The sequence below is a fragment of the Vespula pensylvanica genome, chromosome 14 (assembly GCF_014466175.1).
Source record: "Vespula pensylvanica isolate Volc-1 chromosome 14, ASM1446617v1, whole genome shotgun sequence".
NCBI lineage: Eukaryota > Metazoa > Arthropoda > Insecta > Hymenoptera > Vespidae > Vespula > Vespula pensylvanica.
Window position 1 is genome coordinate 4,060,574 of NC_057698.1, and position 23,563 is coordinate 4,084,136.

The 23,563-nt window shown below is 32.9% G+C and overlaps 1 protein-coding gene across 1 annotated transcript in view; it reads left to right on the plus strand.

Moving 5' to 3' along the window:
- Nucleotides 1–289: 289 nt before the first annotated feature.
- Nucleotides 290–23,563, plus strand: part of LOC122634342 (glutamate receptor ionotropic, kainate 2-like) — a 50,319-nt gene continuing 27,045 nt past the window's right edge. Inside the window, exons 1-2 of the mRNA XM_043823194.1 lie at nt 290–755; nt 14,489–14,606. Coding sequence (XP_043679129.1) covers nt 753–755; nt 14,489–14,606 — 121 coding nt within the window. The 5' untranslated portion in view covers nt 290–752. The remainder of the gene's footprint in view (nt 756–14,488; nt 14,607–23,563) is intronic.

Consider the following 23,563-nt stretch of genomic DNA (forward strand, 5'->3'; position numbering starts at 1 on the left):
TCTTTTTTTCTTTTCTCAATCGAGCTCCGTAATTGGTTCGTCGTGATAATGAAATTCAATTAATAAGCGAAATCGAGAGAGTTCGGGATACCTAAAGCTTCGATAAGTTTTTCTATGAAAATTAGTAGTGAAAAAAAAAAAGTTTATGAACGTCGTACACATCGTCAACTTTCGACAAATTATTATCGTCTATATTTTTTGTGAGTGAACGTGCATGCTCGTTGGAACGAACGTACGAATGAACGTACGAACGAACGAACGAACGAACGAACGAACGAACGAACGAACGAACGAACGAGTGAACGACTAACCAACCAACCAAGGGAAGGCATGGAATGTATTTAGGTTGGTCCACGACAAATTTAGATCAGTGCGTGGCAGAGTCGCCATCGGCCTAGCGAAACTACTGCGACGAGTAAACGCCATTTACTTCTCGTTAATTATTCGAGTGTTTCAACGTTGTCGAAAACAAATTGACAAAAAAGAAAAAAGAAAAGAAGGCAAAGAAAAAGAAAGAAGTCAATGTGTAGAAAAGTTAATCACGTTTTCGTGACGACGAGTTTGTAAAATCGCCGAAGAAAACAGAAAGAAAAAAAGAAGAAAAAAAGAAGAAGCAAAACCACTCGGATTATAATAGAGATAACAATTGTGATGAAAAGAGATCAGTGAGCGATAATCTATGCGATTATTAATCATTTCGATTGCATGATTCGTGAAAATCAAATCAGTTATTCTCGAAGGTTATACTGACGATGGTAAGTGATATTAAATAATTAATTATGATTGTTCGATTCTTTTTAAAATCGATATGAGTTAATCTTTCGAGAATCATAATTAGATCAACGTATGAGTAGTATCGTTCGAATCGCCATTATTTTCGTTCGTTCAATAGAACGTTTGCGCGTAGTGATATTTTTAGTGATTCTCGCGAGTCCTTCTTCTTCTTCTTCTTTTTTCTTTTTTTTTTTTTTTTTGTTTTTCTTATCCCATCGAAATCTATATATAAATCGTTGCAATTAGAAAAGATGGTTTGGTGACGTTAGAGAAAAATACGAACGAAATAGACTTTATTTTATCAGGCAATTCTAGCTTCGACATAATACGAAGTCGTACATAATATCATAATTATTCTCTAACAGGATCGAATTTGCAGGAACTAGAACAAAACGCGACTTCCCGTATCGCGAATCTATGAAAGCCAAATGTAAACGCTAGCTCGTGTTTCCGTTTTACCGAGTGCGTCCCCGCTAATTGTGTTAAATTCGGATGTAATTAAGTAGCAGTTCGTAACACGTGACACTAAGCGAGCCGAATTCAGTGAGAAAATTGGATCGGGTTTATTTCGAACGAAGGACAAAAGGATCCATCGGGATAAGCTCCATTTCTATTTTCGATTTAAGAAAGAGAATAATGTTCCTCCCTGTTAAAACTATTTGAAAAATTTGTCTAGATTAATTATGAAAAGGGAAGAAAAAGGAAACGGAGAGAGAGAGAGAAAAAAAAAAAAGAGATGGAGAAGGTGGAAAAAAGGAAGAAAATATTATTCGATAATATTTCGATTCGAATCTTCGCCGAGAATCTTTATCTTTTTCTTTTATTTTTCTCATTTTCTATCTTTCTTTCTTTTTCTTTCCTTTTGCTACTTTTTAAAGGACACTAGCAGGTGCGACGCGATGAGACTATCGCTTGAGAAAATCAATTTCACCTTTCGCTACGTACGCCCTTCTAATATCTTCGATGCTTCAGAAACCATTTCTACTCTCTTGCACTCGGTGAAAGTAACTCCGGAAGAGATACGAAAGGTTTCGAGTTCCACGGAGTAATCTATCGAGGCCGTTATCCGTGAAAGTGTGCGAATCTCTTCGGAAAAAGAACGGAAGCTTGGAAGTAAAGAACCATAAAGCTCACAATGGACTAGATAGCATTGAGCCATTTGTGTGTTGTCCGATAGTCCGAGATCGACCATTTTATACGACGTGATTCATCGTACTCCTATCGGACGATTACGATCTGATCATAAATATTTACAACCCTCCGAACTTTAACAACGATTTCGAATCGTGAAAATATGAAATCCATACACTGAAAAATGATACGCGTATCGTTTGAAATCATAGCAATAATGTTTTACTGATATATAGAATTATCGTTTCGATTTTCGATATTAATTTCTACGAATTTAAATATCTTTCTATCGTAATTTTCTATTACGATCGTGTCTTTAAAAAAAAAAAAAAAAAAAAAAAAAAGAAAAGAAAAGAAGAAGAAAGAAAAAATTCTATCACGATTACATCATTTCGTAAGAAATTTCTTTTATATCGTATAAATATTTGTACCAAAACAAAATGCATTTTCCTTCGTACTACGTATGTACTACCATAGTAACGCGAAATTTTCTTATTCTTACGATCACGTCCTATGTATCTACCTATGTACCAACATCTATACATACTGTGAAATTCTCGAGAGAGCACGTATCGTACGATATACAATTTCTCGACAATCACCCAACAACAAAACCAAAGTGAATACTCAAGTCAGATCGAAGCGCAGCCAATTGAATTTGTCGATTCGAATGGAGTTCGATCTAAAGTTTCACGTGAAATAGAAAGAGAACACACGGGTCCATGATTCTTAATTAAAAACAAGGACGTTTTAACGATGCTCCTTTTAATTAACTGCTCTCGTCGTGTTTTTTCTAATAAATAATAATAATACTTAAAATAAATAATTTATTGTTTTTTTTTTCTCTTCTTTTTTACTTTGCTCATGAAATAGGTATGCATTAACCAGAATACACGAACGTGTATAGAGCTGACGTTTCTATAAACAATAACCATCGAAATATGTAATAATATATCCACATACTGAAGCATGCATTCTATTATAGAATGCTTTCCGTATTCCGAAATTACAGCTATGAATTAATTGGCTAATTGATTAGCTGGGAATTATTCCCAATCGAAATATCAAATTGGCTTTAAGCGATCTCTCCACGTATGTAGGTGGTTAGTTACTATACAGACATTCGAGCGTAAGTGAATATAATCCCTGGCGAAACTTCTAGTTAAATATTAACAACATAACGAATAAATGATAAATATATGCAGTGATAATGGTGAGCACCGTGGCTTATAAACGTATAGAATGAGTTATAATCCATTTTAATTATGTTCTGAGAATACTGATCGCAGACCACATAGGAGACGCCACAAGTAACAATTTTAACGGAGCTTAGAGAAATAAAATAATATATATAACGGTGAAAATGATTATGACGATGTGATTTAAAAAAAAAAAAAAAAAGAAAGAAAGAAAAAAGATACAAATAAATTTTAACGACGTTCGGATATTATTTTTGGTAAGTAAATGATTCTATAAAATGATTAATAAAGCGCATCGTTCGCGAACGAATCGGAGCGTGTGTATATTTTAAGTATGTGTTTAGGTCAGCCAAATTATTAGTATCGATTTCTATCCATAGAGTTATAGATACGTAGGCGAACGATTTATTAAAGGAATATCAGAGTATCGAAACGTTTCGTTTACGTAATAAAATTTACGAATATGTTGCAATGTACAACATACAGTATTAAAATACACACGTCACCTGAGAAATATATTTCTATCAAATCTATTCCAATAATAATCGAATTTCTAATCATTGAAAAAGATTTAACGATATAATATCCTTATATCGTATATCGTATATCAAAAGAAAAAGAAACTCAAGTTACGTGATACTTTTCGACGATTGAAAAGAATAACTTTAATTTTTTTATTTTCAATAGAGAAAAATAGAAAGACTCAGAAAAATGGAAAAAGATAAAAGAACAAACAGAAGAAAAAAGAAATGGGATGAGATATACGCCTCGAATGCGTCAGTTTTCACACCTATAATGTGTGACCTATAGTGATATATCACGGAGATGGACGTGTCTCGCGTGTGCATTTTATGTGTATATGTGTTATATACTAAACGTACGACAGATAAAGATAGAAGAAAAAAGAAAGAGAGAGAAAGAGACAGTGTTTCTTTGACATCAAGCATAGTCCGTTGCCATGCTTGGTGTCCTTAAAGCGGACGTGTCTAGCTCGGTCTTTTTCGAGTTTATTTGCATGCGAAATTCAAGCGAGCTTTCCCTTTTGACGAGGTACGCACCTAACATGCTAGCACATACGTTAAAAAAAGAGTGAAAGAGAAAAAAAAGAGAGAGAAAGAAAGAGAGAGAAGTTTTGTGCGTGCTTGTACTACCACCACTACCACTACCACTACTACTACTACTACTACTACTACTACTATTACTATCATCTACTATTACTACTATTGCCATTACTACGACTACTACTACTACTACTAGTGGTAGTAGTGCTATTGCTACTACAGCCGCGAGCGTTTGCACTCCAACATGACTGACTGAATGCTGTGGAAACATTTTTTTAAACGCTCGACATCCCCCACCACTACCACCACCACTACCACTCAGCTTTTCTCGGTCTCTTTATCTCTTTTACTCGACATATACACGTTGACGCTTCACGAAACTCCATACCAGACGAAAGAAAGAGAGAGAAAGAGAGAAACCAAGCGATAATGAACGCCCGTACATACGTAAATAATGCGCATCGACGTAGTAATTGCGAAATCCCTGACGATAGCCCTCGGCCATTTTCTTTTTTTTCTCGTCAACAGTTCTTCTTTTGCTCCTCTTTCTTTTCCCTTCGTTTTTATTTTCGTTGCTTTTTCTTTTTTTTTTCTTTTTTCTTTTTTTTTTTGTTTTTTTTTTCTCTTTTTCTTTTTCTTCTTTTCGTTTTCCTTTTTTTCGTTTTTTTTTCCGAGTCTTTCGGATATTTAAACGAATACTAATTTTTACGAAGCGTGTGTAGGTGGTTTGTGAGGTTATGTATGTCGGTATAATTAGAATTATGTTTTTAATAAACGTTTGTGTATATATGTATATATACTTCTTTTTTATTTTCTTGGTAATATTTATCATAATCAAATTTCGGGAAGCTCGAGTATTACGCGAATAATATTTCGATAGAAAATTAATGTTAATTTTCGCGTTTCGCCGAGGTAAAGTATTTTAATTAAGTACCGTTATTAATTAATTAGACAATTTTACTCTAATTGGAGTATGAAATTGATTATATATTTTCTTTTTAAAGAATCATACGTGTGTATCAGTCTGTAAAAGTATCTGTTGCCAATTATAATTTATCGAATCGATTAACTCTCGATTGTAAATTAAATTATTCCTGATTCCTGTGAATTACATGATGAAATTATTTTTATCATAAAATTCGACCTTTTCATTTACTTTTTAAAAATTCAATTTACCATTAAATAATCCACCGCACGAGAGAATCAACTTTGAGATCTCAATATATATATATATATATATATATATATATATATATATATGCGTGCGTGTGTGTAATATATATAATAAATATAGTAAATTTTATATATATATATATATATATTTATACTATAACTATAAATATACTATAAGACTATAAAAATGATATATAACAATGTACGTGTCTGAGTTTTACGATCGATGAAGAACAATCACCATAAAAGTTAACGTAAAATAATTTTCTAACGAACGAGGAACGGCTTAATAATAACAAGAGATGTCCTACATGCGTCGATCACGTAGTTCGAAAAGGATTCGAGAAATTTGGCTGGTTTCCACGAAATAGTGAAAACTCGTTCGCTTATTTATTAGACTAGTGGACAAACACATGATGGTCAAATACTTGGTCCGTTTGATGATAGAATTTTTACCAGAAAAACATTCGTTCACGTTCGATCGATTTTTTTAATATTTTTTACTTTTTTCTCTCTCCCTCCTTCCCTCCCTCTTCCTCTCTGTTTCTCTCTCTCTCTCTCTCTCTCTCTCTCTCTCTCTCTCTCTCTCTCTCTCTCTCTCTTCATTTTCTCTCTTCATTTTCTCTCTTCATTTTCTCTCTTCATTTTCTCTCTATTTTCGTGGTATAAATTTTCATCGTCTGGTTTGTGTCAACAGACGATACCTGGAACCGTGTTACGAACGTGATTTTTTCGGTACATTGAAACGTGTCCGATTGTCAAGTCAAAAATTTATTTTCTCTTTAAAAATCCAGAGTGTGAGAGAGAGTGAAAGGTGGGAAGAGAACCATTAAAAAATGTAAATACACGTTCAAATTGTAAAGTTTTCTTATATTTATAAAAAAAAAATATATATATATATACGTATATACACATATGTGTATATATGTGTATATATAAAAATGTAAATACATGTTCGAATTGTAAAGTTTTCTTATATTTATAAAAAAAAATATATATATATATATACGTATATATACATATGTGTATATATGTGTATATATAAAAATGTAAATACATGTTCGAATTGTAAAGTTTTCTTATATTTATAAAAAAATATATACGTATATACACACACACACATATATATATATATTTGATAAAATTTATAATTTTTAAAAACGATCAAGATGTTACAATCGATATGTTGAATAAATGTTAATTGCTAATACTATATATATTTGTATATATAATATGCGAATTTGTATTATATTGCAACATTTTGTATTTGAAATTTCTCGCTCGTAATTGGTCGACATTAAGCCGTATAACTAGTAACGTTCGGGTAACGTTCGTCCGGCTGCTGGCACGATAATGCAAAATCTCGATGCACGTTTCGCCACTACCTCCTCGGTATGTTAATTTCAAGCGATACCGGTACGAATGTCCTCGGGATAGGAGTATAAAAGTATATACAGCGATGAAACCAGGAGAAATTAATTGTAAGCTGGCCAACGAGGTTATTGACCTCTCAAGAGAGAAGGAGAGAGAAAGAGAGAGAGAGAGAGAGAGAGAGAGAGAGAGAGAGAGAGAGAGAGAGCAAAATATACGAATTTTGAGAGATACATTCGAAAAGAACAAAATATACGATACTTCACGTTAATTCATAACAACGATATTAACCTTCTTATATCTAAAAAGAAAATAATTAAAATTTTACCTAGCAGAGAGAAAGGAGAACGCAAAGAAAAAAAAATAAATAAATAAATAAAATAAAAGAAAAGAAAAACAAATTGTACAATATGCAATTAAATAATTTCTCTTTTCGACGTACATTTTAACAACAATATCAATGTTTTAGATATCTAAAAAAGAAACAATGAAAAATTTTGCGAAAAGAAAGAAAAGGGAAGAAACAAATAAAAAAAAAAACAAAAAACAAAACAAAACAAAACAAATTTTGCCAATATGCAATTAACTAATTTCTCATTTGGATGTATAGATCATTTGATTGATAATTATCTCGAATCTTTCGTTATACGGTTTCTTTGAACGGGGCTTGAAAATGCAAAGAAGTTTGAAAAAGTGCAATTAACAGGACTATCCATTTTATCGGAACATTGAGATTACCTTTCGATGGAAAGTGAGAGAAAAAAAAAAAGAGTGGAAAAGAGAGAGAGAGAGAGAGAGAGAGAGAAAGAAAGAGAGGGAGGATCTCTGAAAGAAGTACTTTGTCTCTTTATTAGGAGGTCCCCGTGAAATTTAAATCCACGGTTCTCGAACCGTGGCACGAACCGTGGAATAGACTACCAATTTAAACTTTCCAAGGAATTCAATACGTCCGAGCTAGCCTCTGGCCGTAAGCAGACGCAAATTTAACGTTACATATTCAACGAAAACCCAAACGTATACATTTGTAAGGGCTGCTATTCATATCGTACTACTCGCGCGTTTAAACTCGACCCTTTTGTTCTCCATTCTCACATATCTTTGCCGTACCTTATTCAAACTTACTTGTAAAACGTCTGATAAAGACGATAATGTCAGACGTTGCTCGCATAAAAATAAAAAGATCGAGAACTTTGACAAAAGTTTATGTCCATTGAAACGTCCGTTTAACGAACGAATGTAAAAAGATAAAGGGGATTACGAAAAGAAGAAAAATTAATCATTGAATTTGAAGATTCGCGTAATTATCTATGAACTATTTCTTTCAATTAATTCACTATTCGATTGGTATATAAAAATCGTTAGAAAAAGAAAATTGTAACTTCATTTCTTTTCGTTGTATTATAACAATCCATGATTAGCATGACGTATGTATCCTACGCGCTTTATACGATTGTAGAAAAAAAAAAAAAAGGGAGGAGAACAAAATAAATTAATATTTTGACGAAAAGATATTTCCAATAAAAATTGAAATACATAGTGACTCTGGTATCAAGGGATCAAGATATGTCTATCGAGAGAGAGAAAGAGAGAGAGAGAGAGAGAGAGAGAGAGAGAGAGAGAGAGAGAGAGAGAGAGAGAGAGAGAGAGAGTATACTCCCTCATGTTTTTTATATTTCTAATATGGCTAGAGGTGGAATAGGGGCTTGCAAACAAAACGTCAGAAGCATGTATAATGTTTCCGTATCAATCACCGTTCGAACTAGTAACGCAATGCATCGAAATTCCCTTGCGTTCACTGCGTTTTCCGTGTTACAGCTCTCTCTCTCTTTCTCTCTTTCTCTTTCTCTCTCTTTCTCTCTCTTTCTCTCTCTCTCTCTCTCTCTCTCTCTCACTCTCTCTCTCGTTCACGTACTCGTTCATACGCTCTCTCTTTCCCATGATGCCTCTCCACAAGCATTTTTTATTACCCACGTGTAACGTTTCGTGAAGCACATGCGAAAACACCGAAAACTCTCACGCATCGAGTTCGAGGGAAGAGTCACGTGAAATATGCGGGTAGTCTGCAATTATCGGTTGGTTCCAAAAACAAAAAAAAAACAACAATAACGAGAATAAAAAAGAAATAAGAAACGAAAAAAAACAAAGAGAGAGAGAGAGAGAGAGAGAGAGGGAGATGATACAAAATAAAAATATAACCAGTTCTCTATTTTTGTTGTTTATTATCTAGTCTCTTTTCTTACACATAGAACTGATGAAAGAAAAGATAAACCTCATGAGAGAAAAGAAAGAACTAGATCAGTCAAGCAAAAATAAAAAAAAAACAAAAAAAAAAAGAAGAAGAAGAAGAAGAAAACTAAGAAACAAACAAAAATAATACGATCATTCTTTGAAATTGATAACGATATATTTTATATAATACAATACATAAGGCGATGTTAATTCTAACGATCGATACTTATCGTTAATTGCTGTTCTCAATAAATCTACATCGGAGAAGAGGTCAATGACTTCTCTCGTCAAGGGTTGAAGGTGTCCAATAAAAAAAAAAAAAAAAAAAATGAAAAAGAAAGAAAAGAAAAGAAAAGAAAAGGAAAAGAAAGAAAAAAAATGAGAGAGGAGGGGAGTAAAAAGAAAATAATTTATCGAGTCCGAATATCTCTCTCTCTCTCTCTCTCTCTTTCTCTATCTATCTATCTATCTTTGTCTATCTATCTCTCTCTTTTTCTTATCTTCTTATTCGTTTCCTTCGAAGGGGAGAAGTCAATTAGACAAATTCACCGCTCACGGATCGTTACGATTTCTCACTCGGAATGTCGAGTGGAGATCATTAAGAAGGATTGACACAGATTTCTTCACGACGAGAGGGTACAGTGGCCGAGGATATTTCTGTATCCGATAAAAATCGCGTCGCACCGAACGCCTGTTTGGCTTCTCTCTCATCTTGACCTTCTTTTCCAACATGGCGAATCGTTCGTTCGTTCATTCGTTCGTTCGTTCGTTCGCTCGTTCGTTCTTTCGTTCGTTCGTTCGCTTACGACTCCGTCGTCGGTCGTTATCGAACGGAAATTATGCTACGAGAAAAAAGGCGCGGGAAATCTCTCTCTCTCTCTCTTTCTCTTTTTCTTTCTCACATTCTCTCTCTCTCTCTCTCTCTCTCTCTCTCTCTCTCTCTTGCACACACACACACACACACACTCTCGCGCCCTTTCTTTTATTTTTTATCTTCCCCCAAAAAAAAAGAAGATAATGATTTACAGACTCTCGTAACGAGTAAAGGAACAAACGGTAGTGTTAGTTAATAAAAAAAAAAAAAAAAGAAAGAAAGAAAAAAAAAAGAAACGAAAAAAGAAAATAGAAAAAGTAATCGCCTTGACGAGAAAGTTAGGCGATAAAACTATAATAAACGAATGTAAAATAAATGAGAAAGTGAAAGAATATCATGGATAAAAAAAAAAAAGAAAACACAAACAAACGGATATAGTCGTTTTATTTTTCATACGTGAAAATGATCAATGATTAATCGAAGTCAAATGATAACGCGTACGTATGTATGTATATATTTTTACACGTACTAGGTATATAGAACATAACGATCGTTTTCGTTTGATTAAACTATCTCCACTTTATGATCTTGTTTACTTAACGAAGCTACCACCGTCGTGTCGTCGTGTCGTCGCGTCGTAATACGAGCCACGACGACGCATTGACCCTATCGTGAACTTTCCTTTCACGAGAGATCATTCTCCCTTCGTACTTGTAATTTCCGTTATCGTTAACGATCGAATAGACTACATTGTCTCTTGGTATTTATTAAAAAGTCAAAGAAAAACAAATTACATTGTTTTTCTTCAAAGTCGATCGGGTTTCATCAATAATTAATCGTGATACTCATTAATGCTCATTAATACTTCAATATTCCTCGTTGGCGATAAAGAAGAAAAAAGAACGAGAAAAAAAAGAAAATAAACGAAGAAAGAAAGAGAGAGAGAGAGAGAGAGAGAGAGAGAGATAAAAAGAAAGAAAGAAAGAAAGAGAGATATACTCTTTAAGTTAAAAACAATCACGAAGAAAAATAACATCGAGTAATGTAAATATTCAAAGTGTTTTAACATTGCTGAGTTTTGATCGTTTTGTTGTCTTTCTGAGATTGGACTCATTAACAAGAGGTGATAGAGAGAAAGAGAGAAAGAGAGAAACAGAGAGAACTGTTTGAAGCAACTTCGATATCGATTTCAGAGAGTTGCAGCATAACAATCCTTGCTATTTCCTCTCTCTCTCTCTCTCTCTCTCTCTCTCTCTCTCTCTCTCTCTCTCTCTCTCTTTCTCTCTCTCTCTATCTATCTATCTATCTCTCTATCTCTCTCTCCAGTTAGCATGTCATATACATATACATATAGATATATATACTTTATATATACATATATATTGTACGAAAACGGAATTACCGGCTTTATTCCAGCGATGCTCTATCAAGAGAGACATTTATGATCGTAAACGTGGCACTGATGCATATCCGGAAACCAACGCTGACTACTGCCTGGTTATTACTCGCCCTAGAGTATTTTTGAATGACACACTCGTTCTTCCTTTCTCTCTCTCTCTCTCTCTCTCTCTCTCTCTCTCTCTCTCTCTTTCTTTCTCTCTCTCTTCTTTTCTGTCGGTATGCAAAACTCTCGGTTCACTCGTATAGCACGATATTGCGTCGTTAATCTGTTAACCGGAGAAGACTAGTTAATTCGTCAGGAGAAGTAATTTATTTATTACTTTCTTTTTCCTTTCTTTTCTTTTTCTTTTATTTTTTTCTCTCTTTTGTTTCTTTGCAACAAAGCTATGAAGAAATCATGAATCTGTTTCTTTTTATTTATTCATTTAATATTTTTTGTCTTTTTTAATTATATATCATTTTCATGAATATTATTACATATTGTTTTGATTATTATTATTATTATTATTATTATTATTGTTGTTGTTATTATTATTATTATTATTTTCTATCGAAATATAAGATTTTTATATTTGGTTTTTATATTAATTCGTTCGAAGTTTTCAATTTCCATTCGTACCATTTTATTTTTAATCGAAATAAATTTCGTTCGATTTAACAGGTCAATTTGTTCTCACTGCTAATATCAGACGTGTAGTCTAACAAAAGGATTTAAAAACGAAAATTCTGACGTGAAAGAGTGTCAAGCAACAAATTTTGATTTAACATTGTCAATATTTTATTTTCATTTCGCGAAGGAAAAAAAAAAAAAGTTCCAAGCGTTTGGAAATAACGATCACGTCGTTTGATATTCCCTACTTCTGTCTTTTTTTTTTTCTTTTTTTTTCTATTTTCTTTTTTTCTCCCATTACATAAAACTGTCCTTCATACTGCTTGCTACTCTCCGAAGCTGATAAATTAAGATGAGTTGTGGAATGGAATTCCTTGCGTCTAATTAGGAGACGAATTTAATTAGCGAAGGCCTTAATTAAAAGAGCACCACCGAGGCAAATTTTGAAAGTGTACCTGTTAGTCTTTCAACGACGTTTCGTAAAACTATTGTACACGATGAAAATCATTCTAACGACGTTTTCGACAATTTTATTATGCATACAAGGTAACCAGGAATTTATTAGAGCCACGTTAGTTGATACTCTTCTAATTGCAAAGGATATGAAGGTACAAAAAAAAAAAAAAAAAGAAAAGAAAAAGAAAATTATATTTTGACATTAACGTTTAGAAAATAAACAAAAAGGAAAAAAAAAAAAGGAGAAAAAAAAGAAAAAAGAAAGAAGAAAGAAGAAAAATACAAGTGAAACTTGAATTCTATAAAACGTCGCGCTCTGATCAATCCGATACACTGTTAAAACATTATCATATAAACACCATCATTGTACACACGTCACATATATAAAATATTATCCATATTTCTCGCGAGAATAAAATAGAAGAATATGTTAAATGTGAATGATAAGAAACGACGACAAAAATGTTCTCAAATAAATCATTGAGAACATCGAACGTGCGAATATTCGAGATGCAAGCGTTAGACTGAACTACGGACTAAGGCTCTATACGAGAGAAAGCAGAAGGAACAAGAGAGAGAGAGAGAGAGAGAGAGAGACAGACAGACAGACAGACAGATAGACAGAGACGGACAGACAGACAAGCAGAGAGAGAGAGAGAGAGAGAGAGAGAGAGAGAGAGAGTAAATAGACTTGATAGGGGATTGGAAGGAAAGTGGAAGGCGTAAGGGGCCGGGGTAAGAGGGGTTGCAAGGGGTAGTTGAGATGTCATCGTGCCATCAGCCATTGCATCCCTACGGCTGCTCACTATGACACACGTGGACATTTGTTTGTCGGTGTTAGTTTCTCTCCTATATATTCAAACTAATACATTCGTATACCCACATATGTCAGTGTATGTCACCGAATGAGAACGTACTTACTCTCCGTCCGTTTACGGCGAATCGTGTAGCAGGGCTTCTCTTGTAATTGCAAGCTTGATCGTCCTGACCTGCGATCGTTACACCCTGACAATTCGCTGTCTCTTGATAGTCCATGTCTTCATCCTTGAGATTACGAACAAAGTGAGTGCGGATGTCCTAAGGTAATATACTTTGGCGTCTTATCAAACAGACATCAAAAAGACGGGTTCAATCGTTCGTTCGTTCGTTCGTTCGTTCGTTCGTTCGTTCGTTTGTTCGTTCGTTCACTTTATGATCAGATTGTAGAACTTATTCTATAGAATTGTCATTTAAACGACGATGAACCGAGTGTCTATACGAGGTACTGTTAAATGTAAAGTATTATTTATTTAATCGTGGATTCAATTATACGTCGAGTAGAAAAAATGATTAATAGTAATTGATAGGATAAGATCGATAATAACATGAGTGTAAATTTTTATTTATTCTTTCTTTCTTTCTTCTTTTTTCTTTTTTTCTTTTTCTTTTTTATTAAGAAATATTCTTCCTCGGAAAATACTGTTCTTTGAATTTTCAAATCTTTTCTTTCTTTCTTTTGTATGATATGAATGTTTTTATTTATTTCAACATGACGTATATCTATAGTGAGGTATATATAATAATAATAATAATAATAATAATAATAATAATAATAATATATTAATGTTAAGATAACATTGACGATAAACATCTTTCAAGAGAAGGAAAATACCGATCTAAAATTTTGTCAAATCCTTTTTAGGAAAAGACCTAGCAGGAGGAAAAAGCGTTCCTCTTGTTGAACGAGTGAAAACCTTATATCGTTGAGATCTTCTTGAAGATTTACATGCAAACAGATCGAGAATGATAGGTTTGCGTGTTCGATGCTATATCTGACGGGATGAATCAAGCCGCAAGAAGCTATCAATCTTGAGTTGTTTACGTTATTTCCCGTAGAAATTTTTCGAAAAATCCGAAGAAAATTGTTGAAGAAAATATATTTGTGAAACAAATATCGTTTGTTCTTTAGGAAATACGTGATTTTATTTGAAATGTATTCATCATAAAAAAAAAATTTTTAAAAGAAACAAAACCCAAACAAAACATTCTTTACATTATATATATGTATATGTATGTACATAATATATATATATATATATATATATATATATAATAATTCATCCCAATTAAATATTTCAATCGCATAAACGTCGACCAATAATTGAGAAATTGATAGAGTCGCTACAAATTAAATGACGATGGTGTTAAAAATAATATCCATAAAGCGTTCAGCGTCTACCACGTTTCTACTAATAAATCGCTTTAATAAAATTATATCCTCTCTTTTCAGACCGGCAGTATTATATCTATTATGGCTTCGTACCGGCGCAACGTTCTACCTTTCATCGTGTTAACTCTCTTAACGCTGCTTCCGTACAATCAGGGCGCTTCTCGACCCATAAAAATTGGTAAGCGATTTTTTTCAGTTTTTCTTTTCCTTTCCTTCTTTTTTCTCAGAAAATGTAACCCAAATGATTATATAAAAAACGATTTTATTTCGTATTCCTTTGAGAAAACTATAAAGGCACTAATACGAAATTAAGAAAACAATTTCATGCTTCGTGTATTAAAGCCTTATATCGTAGGAGGACAAATAAAAAAAAAAAAAAATAAAAAAAATAAAAAAGGAATATAAAAATAAGGATCACAAAATTTTGAAAAGATTTTTACATAAACCTACGACGATGGAAACCCTTGCACTTAGTAATAACGAAAAGAAGAGAAAGAAAAAAAAAAAAAAAAGAAAAAAGATAGAAAAGGGAGAATGATAGACCTTCTTTAAAGAATCGATCACGTAATAATTTTGATGTGGGTATATATCGAAAGGTTTGAAGGTTCTCATTCGGAGGATATTAAAGAAGATTCTAAAGTATCTAAAACTTCATCAGACAAGGATAACGTAATAGAACGATCGATATTACACGACGAATAAAATTTCATCTCTTCGTTTTTCTAATAATCTTTCAATATCGAACGTGTTCAAATTTATTCTCCTTTCCTCTCTCTCTCTCTCTCTCTCTCTCTCTCTCTCTCTCTCTCTCTCTATCTATCTGTCTCTCTCTTTCTTTCTCTCTTTATCTATCTATCTTCTTCAATATAACATAGATCTATCTCCTTGAAGAAGAAATCGTGAACTCTACAATCGATATTCGTATCTCGTACAGTAAACGTTTCACAATTTTCGTCCAAGGATATAATATGTCACGTTAAAGTAATTGAGCAAGATAGTAGGAGATAATTGATGAATTGTTAAAATAAAATATATTCCAATGTTTTAAGCTTGACGTTAAGTCATGAGATACTTTGACGTAACATTTGAGATAGAGAGAGAGAGAGAGAGAGAGAGAGAGAGAGAGAGAGAGAGAGAGAGAGTAAGAAAGAAGAAGAAGAAGCAAAGATAAAAGAAAGATAAGAAGACGAAGAAGTAAAAGAAGAGAAAAAAGAAGTAAAAGAAGAGAAAAAAGAAGTAAAAGAAGAAGAAGAAGAAGAAGAAGAAAACGAAGAAGTAGAAGGTGAAGAAGAAGAGTTGAAGCAAGAAGAAGAAAACCAAGAATACAAAGAAGCAGAAGTAGAAGAAGAAAAAGAAGAAGAAGAAGACGAAAAAGTAGAAGATGAGAAAGAAGAGGTAAAGGAAGAAGAAGAAGAAGAAGAAGACAAAGAATACAAAGAAGCAGAAGAAGAAGAAAAACACGAGAAAGCAAAAGAAGAAGAAAAAGACGAGGAAGTAGAGGAAGTAAAGAAGACGAAGAAACAGAAAAAGAGGACAAAGAATACAAAGAAGCAAAAGAAAAGAAGCAATAGAAGAACAAGACGAAAAAGCACAAGAAGAAGAAGCAGAAGAAGAAGAAGAAGAAAAAGAAGAGGAAGAAAAAGAGGAAGAAGCACAAGAAGAAAAAGAAAAAGAAGATGATGAGAAATAAAGAAAAGATGCGACTGAAAGAAAAAGAAAAAAAAAGGAAAAAGGCAAATCTCAAAAAGCTTTTCAAGTTCACTCGACGCTCGTCGTCTCGAGTGGGAAAACCCTTCTCATCGTTTTTCCTTTTTCTTCCTTCGTCTTGAAGACACAAATATATCTATGTATATTACGTGTATGTATATTATACGAATGTGTGTGTGTGTATGTGTGTGTATATACATATGACGCGTACGTGAGCACACATATCTGTATAGATAGAGTCTGGTTAGAAGTTACAGGAGAGAACGAAAGCTCCTTCTCGCACTTTATCGACATATTATGCGGCTGCTTGGCCGAAGTCACGTTCCTCTTTTCGCCCACGTCGAAGAAATATGCGTTTGTCATTCTTGAATACGTTGCTTTGCTGTCTCTCTTTCTCTTTTTCTCTTTCTCTTTCTCTCTATCTATCTATCTATCTATCTATTTATCTATCTCTATCTCTTTCTCTTCATCTCTTTTTCTACTACTCCCCTCCTACCGCCTTTTATGAAAATACCCAAATATTTAGAGAAGAACGGATGGTTTTCATAAGCGAATCTCGTCTGGTACATCCTACTTACGTATACAGAGACATACGCGTACATATAAACAGGTGAACGCAATACAAGAATATGCAGCTTTTCGACCGAGCATATCGTCGACTCGACTTTACAAATTTCATAATATGTGTGTGTACGTATATATATATATATATATATATATATATATATATATATATAACATGAAAGAGAAAAAGAGATGAGAGAAAGAAAGGGAGACTAAGAGACAAAGAAAAGAAGGGATAAATAGAGAGAGAAAGAGAAAGAGAGAGAAAGAGAGAGAGAGAGAGAGAGAGAAAGAAGAAAATTGTGTCCCAATTTACAGAATATAACGGGATAAATTTAATGCGATGCTTATACGATGAAGAAAATATTCGAGAGTCTCCTATCTCTTCCACCCCCCTCCTCTTCATTCTCTTTTCTTCCCTTCCCTTGGGAAAATAGAACTTTCAACGTCTTTATGCAATTTCGACGAAAGATAGTAGAAGTATGTGGATATACGTATACACATCTACGTATTTATTTAGAACGTGTACGTGAACGATGAAATATGTTAATTATGCATGAATAATTATTCGCCATGTATTCAGAGGAGAATAAATAAGAGAATAAATCCGAACGAATGAAAAGTGGAAGATAAAACGACTCGGGGGAAGAAGTAAATAGTATCAGAGAGAGAGAGAGAGAGAGAGAGAGAGAGAGAGAGAAGGAGAATGAGAGAGGAGAGAGTGAAGAGAGAAAGAAAGAGAGAGAAAGAGAGAGGGAGGAAAGAAAGAAAAAGATAGAGTCAAAGCAAAAGACTTTAAAACGCAAGGTGGACTTATATGACGTTAGCCTCGGGTGTCGTGTAAATTATGTATGACCGAAGATAAAACTACGAAGAAACGGTAGAAAGAACTTTAGAAACGGGATACGCGTAGATTACACAAGAGCTACGTGTAGTATCGTTTTCCCTCTTTCTTGATTGTAGAAGTAAAAGAGAGACGTACACCTACGTTTTTTCAACTTTCTTCTTGCAACAACGCCTTTTAATATATATATATATATATATATATATATATATATATATATATATATATATATATATATATATGTATGTATATATGTATGTATGTATGTATGTATGTATGTATGTATGTATGTATGTATGTATGTATGTATGTATGTATGTATGTATGTATGTATGTATGTATGTATGTATGTATGTATGTATGTACGTGTGTGTGTATGTATATGTATATATGCATATATGTATATTATCACGTACGAGATAAGCGAACAATTTCACCCGTTGCTTATTTCAGGTTCTAATATCAATGAAAAAGAATAGAACGATTGTAGAAAGACATTAAATATTAATGTTAATATAATATGACGATATATACCAAGAAAATATGTGTAAATATATATATATATATTCTCATAATATAATATATATTTTTTGCATAAATAATGTGTATATATGTATGTATGTATATATTCTATATATATAATATGTAATATATGTATAATATATATATATATATTCTTCATTTTTGCATTGTAAAATTCCAATTCGATCAAAGAATCCATATTATTCTTTCTACTCGTTGTTAACGATTTATCGAACGCCATACATGTAGAAAGAAGAGAAAAAATAAAAGAGGAAAAAATAGGGGAAAGAGAATAATGGAAATGTTACAGGCAACAAAAGACTTTTCGGAAGGGGGTGACAAAAAAAAGGAATTGACAAAAAATGCTTGCAAATGGAAGAAGAACCTACACGCAACCCCCATGGAATTGTTGAAATCGTGGAAATTGCAACGTCGTCGTTGAGTAGTATAAGCGTACGTTAGTGTCCATTTCGAGGAGAATATAGTCCTACTGTGACTCAACCGACACAATAGATATAACCATTGGCAACGCAGTTGTCGCAATTTTACGAGACGCGCTTTTATAAGCGCTCTCAAAGCACCTTTCTCTATCTCCATCTCTTTCTCTCTCTCTCTCTCACTCTTTCACTTTCGCTCTCATTCTCTCTCTCTCTCTCTCTCTCTCTCTCTCTCTCTCTCTCTCTCTCTCTCTCTATCTCTTTCTCACTCTCTCGTTGTCTTCTGCATTTCTTTCTCTGTTACACTTTTTCTCGATTTTCCTAGATAAAACGACTCGACCAACATCGCGATGTCGTACTAACACGAATACATGAGAACTAAAGCTGTCATTGTCGCGAGAGTTACCGTCTATAGATGGAGAAAAGTTCAGAAACCGAGGATCCCCATAGCGAGAACGATCCGATAAAATTCTAAGTCAACGATCGTATTGCAACAGTAAATAAGCATTCTATTCGAGTTGCGAACGTATAAATCATATCTACCACGACTCCGGTTGACTTTAATGCTTAATTCATTATTTTCTCGCGAAATTGTCACGTTTACGAATGCAAAATATCTTTTGGATTGGTCGTTTCATTCGACTAGAAATTTTCTATGCTATATGATTCTATCGCACGCTGGGTTGTTAACGTTACCATTTTTTATTTTTTTCAGTATTTGTTATTTTTCAAATTTCTTTTTCTTTTTCTTTTCCTTCTTTTATTATTTTTTATTTCTTCTTTTTGTCTTTTTTTTTTTGTTTTTTTTTTGTATCTTTTTTACGAGAAATAAAGAGGATACCTCGACAATGGTCGGAATTATCGTCGAGCACTTTCTCGTATTTCGCTTTATGAAAACTCCTTTCATTCGTTTACTTTCTATAGAACTAAAGTTTCTACTACGGCACACACACGTATGTAGCTGATATAACTTTTGAACGATCTGACAAATTAGTTAACTCTTCTTCTCGTATTTGTTGTTAAGAAGAAGAATAAAGAGAAAGAGAAAGAGAGAAAGAAAAGAAAAGAGAATATCGCGTTAAATTTTGAAAATAATTTTCACCTTTTCTTTTTTTTCGCTACCGCAAAAGCTACCAGTGCCACGCTACGATATAACCCAAATTCGTACGGTAAATACGCTTCCCCAGAGCGTCGAAATTTATATTACCCGACAAAAAAATACGCCACTCTCACCCCGTAGAAGGATTGTAGGAAATACACTCGTTGAAATGCGTACAAACATGCAAGTTACGGCGTCGAATGAAGCAAGTTTGATGTAAAGCCAAACCGCAAAGGAAAAAAAAAAAAAAAAAAAGAACGAGAATGGATAAGAGAATAAAAAGATAAAAAGAAAAAGAAATTAACAGAATGTTCGTGAACTGGTTCATTCGAAAGGAATTTAGAACGAAACTCGTTAATAGGTCTAGCGTGTTTGTTCTATCGATTTTTTTTTATATCATACAAAATATCGAGTATCGCGCGCCTGAATATAGGCAACACTCCTTATTGTATTAACTGCTATTTGATACATTCATTAAGGCGTACAATGTAGAGATATATAAATGAACGTATTGTCTATAACACGAAGGTTTGACGACTCTCATCAATGGATATTCTGGATAACAATATATGGATAATATATTACGTAACAATCACTGGATAACTATAATTCATTAAACAATGTATGAAGGGTTGCTCGTCTTCAGGCGTTACCAATTACATTACGTTGAACATTCTCTCGTTGCTTTACCAGAGAAGGATTAGCAACGAACAAAACTCTAATCTTTTTCCTAGAATCTGCCTAATAACTCTCTCTCTCTCTCTCTCTCTCTTTCTCTTTCTCTCTCGTGGTTCGAAAGAAGTGATTACTTTTTTTCTTTCACGTGCATACCGCAAGATCCTCGTGTACGTATGCTTTCCATTATGAAATGTATGCTGAATGTACACCTACATTATCGAAGCATCGTAACTTGAGATTAAACCTTTATACCTTTCCTTCTCTCACACAACATTTTCATTTCAAATACTGAAAAGCAACGCGTTCATATCGCAATTGTGAAAACACAGTGCGTGGAATTTCACTTTGGAATATCGGCCAGAGAAAAATATTCATCTAGCTAGAGAGAGAGAGAGAGAGAGAGAGAGAGAGAGAGAGAGAAAAGAGTAATGGGAAATAATTCCGAGAATATTTCAACTCGATTTACTTATACATATGTATCTATAATATTATAAGCATTCTAGCGCGAATAAAAGATTGTCGAAAATATATTCACCGAGTTTAAGGGATTTATTATTATTAAGGTAAAACGTGGCCGATTTTGAAAGTATATCGCATAGGAATTCATTCTTGCGTATGTAATAAAAAGACAAAGAGAAAAATATTGAATGGAGGACAAAAAATGCATCCATGCTTTTTGTTCACACATACATATACATATGTATAGATATGTATATTACAAAAAGATACGGTTCCATTGTACATCTTTTATTCTGGTATTCGGCTTATACACGAAAGTCACACATCGTTTAAAAATCTTTCGAGCAACCGTCAGACATGGAATGCAAATCGTGCTCTATTCGTCCGATCTTTTTCCGAATAAAAAAGCTAATCTAATTTCGTACGTCATTCTCGTCCTCGTCCTTATCGTCGTCGTCGTCGTCGTCGTCGTCATAGCGAAGGAGATTAAAATTCGTCCAGATTTCTCGCTATCATCTAAAACTTATGTCAATATTGTAGGTACAACAATTAGTCGTTTATCTTAGGAAACAAAAGGGCAGCAAAGTTTCTAATAACGGTGTTATGTACTCTTCTATCTGTCTGTTTACAAAACTTTTCACTATAATATTACTCGGGATAATTACTCGGGAAAATAATAAAGTTTCCTCATCGTCACTCTTCTCATTCCTTCGAATGAAAAAGGTTTATTATTACACTAGCAATTGAAAATAACGATCGCGACATGATGACGTGTTATCAGTCGTATAGTATCAATGGAACGAGATTAATCGTGATTGAACGGTGTCGTTTATCGTCAAATTACATACTTGTCTCCTTTTTCTTTCTTTTTCTCTTTCTTTCTTTCTTCCTTTTTCTTTCCTTCTTTCTTTCTTTTATTTTTTCTTTCGTTGCTATCGTTATTTTCTTCTTTATTTTCTTCTTGTTGATTTCCTCTGTGTGGTTTGTTCTTGTTAAAGCTTATAGTATTAAGAAAAATAATGGGCTTCCTGTTACGTCTTCCTGTCTCGTAAAGCTTCTCGTATAACTTCTTTCGTGTATCCTAGTTGGACGAAAGATAAGACACGACGAACAACTTCGTCCTCCATACTCACTCTCCCCACCCCTTACCACTTTCCCCTTTCTTTATCTCCCCTTTTGTTCTTCGTATTCTTTCGCAAGTCACTTCTCTCCCAGTCGTTTATCGTGAATTTGGCGAAAGAAAGAAATGGAAAAAAAGTACAAGAGAGAGAGAGAGAGAGAGAGAGAGAGAGAGAGAGAGAGAGAGAGAGAGAGAGAGGGATAGAAAGAGAGAAAAAGAGAGAAATAGAAAGAGATCTACAATGCAAATTACAATTCTAATAATAGGTTTAATTAAAGTTCCACTTGTTGTTGCTGATAGTTCATATCGTCGAATATCTATTAGCACAGCTGTTATAATGATAGTGCAAAGAAATTATTTCTTTTATTACAAAATAAGCTTCATTCTTTTTCTTGAATAAATCTTTTCTGTGAATACATACTATTCTTCATTTTTCTCGATATATTTTAAAAATATATAAATATATTCGATATATTATGAAATATGTGATATATAAATATAAAAATATGTAAAATATATTCATATTTCTCGATATTATTATAAATAAATATATATATATATATATATATATACAAAGTGGAAGAGTAACTTTGATCACCATTTCTTTTAGATATATGGAAAAACTTTGATAACAAAAGTCGCACGCGACGAAAGGTGCTATACTATGATAATAATAATCTTTTTGCAGGTAGATTTACTTTAAGGATATATGAAGATCAACTGTGTTTTTTTAAATAGAATTATATATTTTCGATGATATTGGCCAATGCAATACAATATTCTCTATAAGGAAGTATGAATCCATGTATGTCAAAAAATTATATTAATTTAAGAAATATTTATAAGTCCTTTTTATACGCTTATCCTGCGTTTACTCTGCGCTAATTCTACAATTATTTTGCAAGTACTCTGCGCTAATTCTACAACAATATTAGTTTCAAGTATTTATGAATTTTAATTTTGGAAATATTCCCATTTAAATAGAAAACGTGACAATTAACGATCACAAATTTTGTCGATAAAATTTATTCGATGAAAAAATAATTTATTTATAATTTATTAATTTACGTAATTTCGTTAATCAGTCGAAATTAAATCTTTTTCCGTCAAAACAATATGGATTTACTTCAGTAGTATTTGTTTATAAAAAATGTGTATAACTTAAAAATTGTTAATCAATTATCATCCCATTCTGTATATACTGTACAAGCTGATTTAATATATCATCTTAAATATTTGGTATCATTATCTTGAATATCTTCAAAATGATGAAAGTTATAGGAAAGAAATTTCTTTTGAACAAAAAAAAAAAAAAAAGAAAAGAAAAGAAAAGAAAAGAAAAGAAAAAGAAAAATTCACCTCGTTCTTATACCGTTCAATTTCTTTTTCTGTTTTTTTTTTTCTTTAATTAAAAAATTTTAAGACGACAATGTCCATTAGCAAATATCATACTATATATTCCGAAAAGGAGAAAAAAGAGAAGAAGAAGAAAAGTGAAGTACAGACGAGAAACGAAGTATTAATTTTTCATTAACTTAATCATTGAAAAGATCAACGTGAAAAAGGCCAAGTTTTTAAAGAGAAACGCCGCCGGACAGGGGTAACAAATTGCGTGGAGAATAAAAAAAAAAAGAAAAAAAAGAAAAGGGAAAAGGGAAAAGAAAAGAAGAAAAGAAAAAAAAAAGGATGAAAAGTACGTACTATG